The 10,000-nt window shown below is 38.7% G+C and overlaps 2 protein-coding genes across 3 annotated transcripts in view; both read left to right on the plus strand.

Annotated features, from left to right (window-relative positions):
* The first annotated feature begins 44 nt into the window (after nt 1-44).
* Nucleotides 45-10,000, plus strand: part of LOC134196234 (4'-phosphopantetheine phosphatase-like) — a 14,087-nt gene continuing 4,131 nt past the window's right edge. Inside the window, exons 1-14 of one of the 2 annotated variants that reach the window (XM_062665318.1) lie at nt 45-186; nt 252-303; nt 847-1,030; nt 1,880-1,972; nt 2,032-2,091; nt 2,350-2,458; nt 2,516-2,583; nt 2,885-3,004; nt 4,392-4,547; nt 4,706-4,818; nt 4,910-4,997; nt 5,876-6,027; nt 9,632-9,684; nt 9,982-10,000. The exon at nt 9,982-10,000 is cut by the window's right edge and continues 31 nt beyond it. In XM_062665318.1, coding sequence (XP_062521302.1) covers nt 174-186; nt 252-303; nt 847-1,030; nt 1,880-1,972; nt 2,032-2,091; nt 2,350-2,458; nt 2,516-2,583; nt 2,885-3,004; nt 4,392-4,547; nt 4,706-4,818; nt 4,910-4,997; nt 5,876-6,027; nt 9,632-9,684; nt 9,982-10,000 — 1,280 coding nt within the window. In that variant the 5' untranslated portion in view covers nt 45-173. Of the gene's footprint in view, nt 187-251; nt 304-489; nt 1,031-1,879; nt 1,973-2,031; nt 2,092-2,349; nt 2,459-2,515; nt 2,584-2,884; nt 3,005-3,449; nt 3,535-3,589; nt 3,670-4,391; nt 4,548-4,705; nt 4,819-4,909; nt 4,998-5,875; nt 6,028-9,631; nt 9,685-9,981 lie in introns of those variants that run through there. The other variant, XM_062665317.1, reaches the window with a different exon arrangement.
* On the plus strand, nt 5,012-5,590 carry LOC134196236 (uncharacterized). Its single transcript, XM_062665320.1, has one exon. The coding sequence runs from the start codon at nt 5,136-5,138 to the stop codon at nt 5,532-5,534; it is 399 nt and encodes a 132-aa protein (XP_062521304.1). The 5' UTR covers nt 5,012-5,135; the 3' UTR covers nt 5,535-5,590.

Raw genomic sequence — 10,000 nt, forward strand, 5'->3', positions numbered from 1 at the left:
TTTTCCAACTCGTTTGATATCAATAGAGTGAATTGGGCATCTATGAGGTTGGAGAGTGTGACGAGCGAGGAGCCAAATTGGATTTTATAAAGTTTGAAACAAAGTACATTGAGACGTGGCTCAACTTTATCTCCAGTCATTTGCTCACTGAAGAGTCAACACGTCAGAGCGTCATGAAGGCAACCGGTTGGCTTGTTGTTGGTTTGATTGACTGTTGGGAGGTGGGGTGATGTGGTGGGAATTGATTTTAGGTGGAGGTGCCCATAAGTATACACAACTCATCTCTGAAAAGTTTGGTGTTCGGTGAGAGTGCTGGTCTATCTAGAGTGTCATCACTTACTGTGTCTGTCTACATGTCTGCCTTTATGCTCACTTGTGTGTGTGTGTGTGTGTGTGTGTGTGTGTGTGTGTGTGTGTGTGTTGGCTGTCTTTTGTCTGTCTTTTGTTTATGCAAATTTCTCAATGGCTTATACATCTGTCTGTTTTTGTTTTTGTTTGTCAGTCTTTTGGTTGTTTGTTTTTGTTTGTTTTTGTTTGTTTTTGTTTTTGTTTGTTTTTGTTTGTTTTTGTTTGTTTTTGTTTTTGTTTGTTTTTGTTTTTGTTTGTTTTTGTTTGTTTTTGTTGTTTTTGTTTGTTTTTGTTTGTTTGTTTGTCTGTGTTTCTGTTTTTTTCTGTTGTTTGTGTTTGTGTTTGTGTATATGCATACTTGTTTATATATTTATATGTTTGTCTATTTTGTTTGTCTATTTTGTTTGTCTATTTTGTTTGTCTATTTTGTTTGTCTATTTTGTTTGTCTATTTGTGTCATTGAGACGACACTCGCCATTGTCATTTTTGGATCTTTAGTGTTGATAAAGAGGATGAGATGGAGTGTCTCATTAGAGGCTCCAACTTCCTTCTCAAGAACATTCCCAACGAGTCATTCATTTTCCAGCGTGACTCTGTACCACGCTTTTTGTTTCAAGACTTTGGCTCAAACATATTTCCGTATCTGTTGGTCAATATAGGGTCTGGAGTGAGCATTGTGAAGGTGAGCTGCTGCAAGGAAATGATGTTGTTTGTCTATTTTTATTTTTATTTATTTGTTTTGTTGTGTGTGTGTGTGTTTCTGTCTGTCTATCTGTTTGTCTGTCAATACATATATTTCAAACATCAAACTATAATACATATCAGCAAAAGGCAAAAAGTAAAGTTCACAAGCTACATGAAATACACATATGTGTACACATAGCAGCTAAAATATTATGCTACTACCCAGCTTACAGCCAACTAATGGCTGAAAAAGTGGGTGCTGCTAGAGTCCAGTTTAAATTCTTCAGTTGCACAGAGTGCCGATGCTTTCTTCTGATGACGCTGGCTTTCTTTACATCTTTGCAGTTGGATTGCAAATCTTTTCCTCCAAAAATCTAAGAATTCTGGAGGATTGGATTGACCAAATTTATCTGATAATTGTAGTCTGTTTGTGTCTGTCTGTCTGTCTGCCTGCCTGCCTGCCTGTCTGTCTGTCTGTCTGTCTGTCTGTCCAATACATATATTTGAAACATGAATCTAGCAACATACAATATGTAACTACGAGTCAAATTATACAGAATTACCTAGAGACTACAGATATCAACTACTGAACCAACTGAGAACTAAAAATTACATTTTCTAACTACTAAAGAACCCAAAGAGGGTCCAGTTATTACAACACTAATTATTGGAGATGAAAGCGGTTTGTTTTTGCGTGGACTCAGCAACCCAAGGATCTGTCTGTCTGTCTGTCTGTATGTATGTATGTTTGTCTGTCTATTTTGTTAGTGTTGCAATATAACATCTACTGATTGCATATCAAGCATTCCTTTACAACCATTTAAACCAATCACATGTATTCATCAAGGTTGACTCAGAGAGTGAATTTAAACGTATTGGTGGCACAAGCATGGGAGGAGGAACATTTTGGGGACTTGGATCTCTCATCACGGAAGCAAAAGTCGACACGTTGTTGGTCATATTTTTGTAGTTGCCTAATAATCTTTCCGCATTTCTTAGGGATTTGACGAGTTGCTACAGTTGGCTTCAATGGGCAATCACAAGAACGTTGACATGCTGGTATGACGTGTTGATTAGTTGTGTTTGTGTCATTCTATGTCATTTGCTTATTAGTATATTTGGTTGCTATGACAACACTAAGTTGCTATGGCAACAATGGGTTGCTATGGCAACACTAGGTTGCTATTATGTCTGTTTGTCTGTTTGTCTGTTCATTTCTCTGTTCCTCCATTTGTGTCTTTGCATTTGTTTGTCTGTTTGTCTTTTTCTACTTATGTTTTACCTACTAATTCACACTTTATTAAATTGAACGTACAGGTTGGAGATATTTATGGAGGACATTACGAAATGCTTGGTTTGCCATCTGACATCATTGCTAGCAGCTTTGGCAAGGCATCCAGATCTTCAAAAGAAGACACAGAGACTCGTAATGCAACATGTCAAAGAGACTTGTTGAGATGTTGTTAGTACATGGTTGTGACAGGTGGACGGTTTCGTGATGCTGATAAAGCGAAGAGTTTACTGCACATGATCAGCAATGACATTGGACAGGTAGATGTGATAGTCAATGTTTTTGTTGTTTCTTTGTATTTGTTTGTTTGTCTGTTCGTTTGTCTGTTCATTTGTCTGTTTGTTTGTCTGTCCATCTGTTTGTCTGTCTGTCTGTCTGTCTGTCTGTCTGTCTGTCTGTCTGTCTGTCTGTCTGTCTGTCTGTCTGTTTGTTTATCCTTTTGTCTGTCTCTGTGCCTGTCTGTCTGTTTATTTGTTTATCCGTTTGTCTGTCTGTCTATCTGTTTGTCTGTCTATCTATTTGTTTGTTGCTTTTATTTTAGTTCATTGTTTGTTACTCTAGATTGCATATCTCAATGCCAAACTACACAATCTAAAGCGAATCTACTTTGGTGGCTACTTTATTCGAGGACATCCCGTCACAATGCATACAATCACATTTGCTATCAACTACTGGTCAAAGGTAAATTGTGCCTGTGTGTGTGTGTCTGTTTGTCTGTCTGTCTGTCTGCCTGTTTGTCTGTCTGTCTATGTGTTTGTCTGTCTGCCTGCCTGCCTGCCTGCCTGCCATTAGTCTAAGTTGTCAACAAACAGACTAATGGAGTATAATGTAGTTAGCAGACATAGATACATTCAGTGCTTCACACATTGAAATAGTTGAACTTGTTTATGAAGCACTTTCTTTTAATTATTGAAAAATCATGTATTCTAGTGTGTAGAGATGCTGTATCCTAATAATATAACCTGCCTGCCTGCCTGCCTGCCTGCCTGCCTGCCTGCCTGCCTGCCTGCCTGCCTGCCTGCCTGTCTGTTTGTTGATCTGTCTGTCTGTCTGTCTGTCTGTCTGTCTGTCTGTCTGTCTGTCTGTGTGCCTCTCTGTCTATTTATTTCCTTAATTCTATTCTCAGGGTGAGGTACAAGCTCTCTTCTTACGTCATGAAGGTTATCTTGGTGCTGTCGGTGCTTTTCTAAACGGTGCCGAGGAGGAGAACAGTAACTCACTTTGTCCTATTTCCCATTCACTAACTAACACTCAGTTATTCAACAGTTCCCATCAGCTCGTGGTGTGAAAACTTTGCAGGCAGTTCTGGTTTTGTCAACAACTTTAGTCGACCGTTGCCCACTCCAGTAAGTATGCAATATGCATTGCAAGTAGAGATTGAATTTTAATACAATGTGAGGATGTTCTATTAATATATACAGCATTACTGGCTTTTCTCTCCATGCAGCTTCCCTTTCAACAGCAATTTAGAATAACAATGGCTTTTGTAGTGACGCATTGGTAGCCAACAATTACATTGAGGTAGTGCTCACATAGTGACCCTTTCTTATTCTGTAAAAAATAAAAAATGAGAAAAATAGAAAAATAGAAAAAAATATAAAATATAAATAAAAAATAAAATATAAAATATATAAAAATATGGGAAAAATAAAAATACATAAAATAAAAATAAAAATAAAGGTATAATATAAAATAAAAATAAAAATACATAAAATAAAAATAAAAATAAAGATATAATATAAAATAAAAATAAAAATATGGAAAAATAAATAAAACTAAAAATATAAAATATAAAATATATTGAAATTATGGAAAGAATAAAAATAAAAATATATAAAAAATAAAAAATAAAAATTAAATATATTAAAAATATGGAAAAAATGTAAAAATTTAAATTAAAATAATACTTTAAATGTTATTGATATCTATTAGTATGTAGCAGTGTGTAGCATGTACCTTCAATGTCATTAATATTTATTAATTTGTATTATTTAAATTTTCCTTGTGTGTCGCTTTTTGAAAATTTATGAAATTGAATTTGTGATGTTTTGTGTTTGATTTGGTTTAGTATGATGTGCTTGAGTTGGATCATCGTGATCGGCATCTGACTAGTTTTCCTTTGTTGAAAGGTGCTGCTTCGTATGTACCTGATTTGATCAATTTGAGTGTGGATGGCGTAGCGCGGCAATACTGGCTGCATTGCTTTGAGGAAATGGTGGACAAGGTGTGTTGTCATATTGTGTGTGTGTGTGTGTGTGTGTGTGTGTGTGTGTGTGTGTGTGTGTGTGTGTGTGTCCGTCCGTGTGTGTGTGTGTGTGTGTGTGTGTGTGTGTGTGCATGCATGTGCATGTATGTGTGTTACACAGTGATTACTCATGACAGATCGCCGACTGTGCAGCAGCGAGTCAAGACAACAGGCTGCATGCCACTCAGAGAGCCGAAACATTCAGGCAGAAACATCGTGCTCAGTTGGCCATCCTATCAACAGAACCAAGGTAACAACATTCATTACCAAGTCACAATACGAGTGATACGTTATGTGGCATTACTCTACATCACAGCTGTTTGGTACTTTTCTTGTACTAGTGCCTACGGAACACTTACAGTTCGAAGTCTTCTCAATGCAAGACAGCAGTGCCTTGTAGAGTGTGGCTTTCCTGATCCATATGCAATGGTAAGACATCATCTCAGCATAGACGTTCTTTGTCTCACATCTCTTTTAGTTTTCTTTTCTTTTAGTTTTCTTTTCTTTTAGTTTTCTTGTCTGTCTGTCTGTCTGTCTGTCTGTCTGTCTAAAGAGATAGATGTTGCTATGGCTCATCCCTGGAGCAAAGATACCATCAAGGGAGCGTCCACGACATGTGGATATGCAGCAACAAAACGAGAGGCAAGGAAGGAAGTAAAGTATCGCAAAGAATCATTACCAGATGGTTCTAAGCCTTTTGTTACTCCTCTGGTGTTTGAACACTTTGGTCGTTGGGGACCCAAAGCAGAGGAATTTTTAAATGAACTTGCAAAGAAGTCCAAAGACATGCTGGGAAGGAAAAATGAAGCAGCGTTTAGAAGCTATTGGAGAAGAAGATTTTCTGTGATTATTCAGAAATGTAACAGTAGAGTTGTTTTAAGAAAGCTATCTAGGCTTTCATTGAATTGTTTGGATGGACAAGACAAGCTAGAGATGGACAAAGCCATTCATAGTTCTATTCATTAATTAAAATGAAGAACAGTAGGAAAGTAGAACTTTTAGTACTGCAGCAAGTGATGTAAGTAGTGACGTTTGATGACAATAAAACAAATCTGTCTGGCTGGCTGGCTGTCTGTTTGTCTGGCTGTCCATCTGTCTGTCTTTCTGTCTGTCTGTCCGTCTGTTTGTCTGTCTGTCTGGTTGGCTGGCTGTTTGTTTGTCTGTCTGTCCGTCTTTCTGTCCATCTGTTTGTTTGTCTGTTCGTCTGTCTGTCTGTCTGTCTGTCTGTCTGTCTGTCTGTCTGTCTGTTTCTCTGTCTGTGTGTCTGTTTGTCAGTTTGTTTGTCATGGCATTTGTATTATTTGCAGATCAAGAAGGTGGAGAATGAAGCTGCTTTACAGAACTTTGTTGAGAGGCTGAACATGCTTGACACTTTGTCGTGGGAGGAGAGACAATTGAACTTGATTGAAGGCGTGTTGAGTGGCAATATGTTTGACTGGGGAGCAAAGGAAGTAACAAAGTAAGGAGACTTGTGTGTCTTGTGTGAGAGTTAATTTAGCTGTTTGGTTCTGTTTGCTTTGTAATTGTATCATAGAATGTCTGTCTGTCTGTCTGTCTGCCTGTCTGTCCAATACATATATTTTCAACATTGAAATCTACAATCAACACAACTAAGCAACTCTACTGTCCCAATCGCACAAAATCTCTACCAAATTAAAACTCTACAGAAACCAGCCCTAGATAGGGCTGTACAGTAAAGCACATCAATAATTGTTTATATTGTTCATTCTCTTCACTTTCCTTGTATGTTCCAGTAAGTGGGATGTCTTCCTGGAAATCACTCTAGCGTTACATTGTTGTAACTGAACTGATAAACGTCGTCTTCAATATGTTGTAAAATTGGATGCATTCTGATGACCGTCCTCATCATAAGACATGAGAGAAAGAGTCTTTAAAACTGTTGAGCCTCATCACTCCATCTGCCATAATGTTCAAATACCAAAGGGATTGCTGTTGGAGCATACCCTCCTGGTAGCAGTTGGGAGTCATACTTTTTATGTTTGATCTTTTCCCTTTCTGGATGTGACAGCACCATCAACATAAGCAGCTCTAGATAGGATATCTTTGCTGAATGGGTGTGATAGAGCATGCAATGTCTAATTCTGCTGCTGTCATGCAGAATGATTCCGCAACATTGATGTCTGGCCTTCCACTGGAAGTGGTGTAACGATCTTTAGGCTCAATGTAGTACGGTACATGTAACTGGCTGAGACAATCTGCCCACACAGAAACCATACAGTTGTGAGACCACACTGGTTCACCTCCAAATTTACAAGTCAACAGATGATACCCTTCTCTATCGATCGTTTTTCCACATTCACATTTGTACTCATCTGCCAACAAAGGCAAGGACATCACCATTCCCAACCTCATGAATGCCGCCAAGCGGAAATTTCCAGGTAAGATTGCGAGATTCTGGGTTGATGGAATGGCATTTAGCCAAGAGTCTGCACCTATTCCTTGCAAGGAACGCAATTGTGCTGTATCCTTTCCAGATTCTTTATCCAATAAAATATTGACTTGAGCTTTCATGACCTTATCTATCAGATGATGCTGTAGACGCTTAGTATTAGACAATCGATCATTCATTGATTGATCAGGATCTAAACATTCATGAAGAATGTGGCCTACAGAAATTTCAGGACTCTTTGAGGATAACAAAACATCAATCTGAGGTTCTAAAGCTACAAAACGTTTTGGCAGCTCATGCACAGAATGAGCCCACGAGGACACAAAAATGAAGTTGATATTTCTTGTAATGATGTCAAGCCAAAACCACCATATCTGATAGGCAAGGTTGCTTGCTTCCACTTTTTATCAGTAAGGGCAGAAATTTGTAACAAATTTGAAAACGTAGAGCAAGATAGATGATCATGAAGAACTGCAGCAGCTTGCATGCTTTTGGGTTTAACACTTTGAGATAAGTAAAACATTCTTGGTAAGTGACAGAATCTTAGCAATAACATAGCTTCTTGAGTTCCTAAAGTGAGTAGTTGATGGCATAAATTTTCTCCATGTTTTGCAATAGTAACACATGCCTGTGACATGAAATCTTCCTTTCCAACAGGAATTCCCAGAATAGATATTCCTTCTGTTGTGATAGGAATAGATGTATGTGACTCCATCTCGACAGATGAAGGGTTGTAACTTTCACACTTGGTGTCCTGAATGTCCAAACCAATATTATGGAACATGGGCTTCAGGTCTTCAAAGACTGCCAAGACATTATCAGAAGGGCCTACTAGAAACACATCATCTAGATATGCCAAGACCACTACACAAGGATGATCATTCTGCAATTTGGTCAACAATTCCTGAATTGCAGTAGCAAACAAAACTGGACCCAAAGGATCCCCTTGATGTATGCCTTCTTCAGAAGACAGTATGACAGGGCGGGTCTCCTTGCAAGTAGATAAGGGGACCAAAGCCTGCGTACATTTGGTTGACACGGGGAAACATCTCAGGAAAGTGTTTTGAGACCTGAGTAAGTAGATGAGACCTTTCAACAGAATTAAAGGCATTCTTGGCATCAGTCTTCATGATCGCCCAATCTTTATGAGAATCTAGCAGCAACTGAACACGATGAACCAAAAGATCGGCTCCACCATCTGTGGCTATGCCATGCTGTAAAGGAGCAAAGAATTTACTAAAAGAGTCCTTGTATTGAGAACAGATAGTCTTTGCAGTTATTTGTCGAAACACGTCACCTATTGCAATGGGCCTCACATCTCCTGAAGACTTAGGTAGAGCAATAAGACGAGCTGCACACAATAGCTTTGTTATTGGTTCAGGAACTAAGCCAGCTGCAATAATAGAGCAAACTCTGAAAAGGTTCTCCGCTGTGAATGAGTCAGATATCAAAACTGGAAGATGTTCATACCTCCAGCCACTGGGTCCACATCCTGATCCTTTAGGAGCTTTCTTTATGTTGATAATGAATTGATGTGATGACAACTCTACAGGAGACTCAATAAAAGGATCTGCTAATTGCTCTTCAATTACTGAGGACCTCCTAGGGTGTTTTGCTGAAAGCTTTTGAGTAGTCTCCTTTGTTGCTGGCGCCAAGCCAGAACTTGTGAGAACTCGTGCTGCTTTGAATAGTTCACCACATCTGATCAAACGGACCACTGACTTCCTCGTTAGATCTTTAGATCCTTTCTACCTTCCGATGACATCATCTGGCTGGTCTTAAGATCAATCAACTGATCTCATCTGAAGTTCTTGAAATCATCATATGCTCCAATAATACACTTATTCTTTGTTTTCCCACCTCTTGTGGGAGGAGACAACAGCATCCTAGGAAGCAGAAAAAGCAATTTCCACGCATCTTCATCACCAGGGTATTCACTAATCCTAGCTAGGACCGGTCTACAACAATCTAGAAAATGAGATTTCATCTCCGGCCTGATGACTTGGACAGATCTAGGTGGCGTTGCATATAGAATGTCGTCTATGGATATTCCTCGAACATATTGCCATGCCACAGATTCCAACGACGTACACGTCGATGAGATAAGACCCGGCTTGATGTCATTCGCATCCGTTGCCACAGCAACATCAACATCTAGTAGGCTTTTCCTTACTAGATTTCGAACAAACTTTGCATTGCACCAGATGTTGAGTTAACTTAGCGAACTATTTTTGGCAGAATTGACAGCGTTGAAGGCCCAAACGTGTGACGAAGCAATGCGGTAGGTCATCAGAGTTGTGACTTTGGCGAATGTGATTCAAAACTTGCTGTAAAGATCCTTCAAACAAACACGAATGGACAGGGCAATTCTCTCGTTCTGTTCAACATTTGGGATCTGTCTGTCTGTCTGTCCGTCTGTTTGTCTGTCTGTCTGTTTGTGTGTCTGTCTGTTTGTTTGTTTGTATTTGTTTGTCTGTTTGTTGTTGTTGCTGTTGTTGTGTTTGTTTGTTTGTGTGTGTGTGTGTGTGTGTGTGTGTGTGTGTGTGTGTGTAGTTTAAGAAAAACTGACTTTCTTATTTCTTGACTTTTAAATTGATATCAATGACTTCTAAGCTATCCATCTGTCTTTACTTATATTCTTGTTATGTTTCAGGTTAATGGAGGTCGGTCATCTGCCATTTGATGCTGCCAAAGCAAAACTTCAGCGTAAGTACTAATTGATATTAATGTAATATTTGTCATATTTGCACCACTATTACAATAAAACGGAAGTCTGGAATAAACTTTATAGTACAAACAGACAGACAGACAGACAGACAGAAATACAGGCAACATTGATCTGTCTGTCTCTTTGTTTGTCCATTCACGTGTGTCAACGTTCATCATTTCAATTGACCGTATGCTTACGTTGAATCAATGTGTTGTATGCAATCAAAGCAAATAAACAAACGGCTGCTCAATGGATGAAAAATCACTGCCATTGTAATATTTTGTTGTTAACAGGACGGCCGTGGCTTGTTGA

Source organism: Corticium candelabrum, chromosome 21 (assembly GCF_963422355.1).
Source record: "Corticium candelabrum chromosome 21, ooCorCand1.1, whole genome shotgun sequence".
In the NCBI taxonomy this organism is placed as follows: Eukaryota; Metazoa; Porifera; class Homoscleromorpha; order Homosclerophorida; family Plakinidae; genus Corticium; species Corticium candelabrum.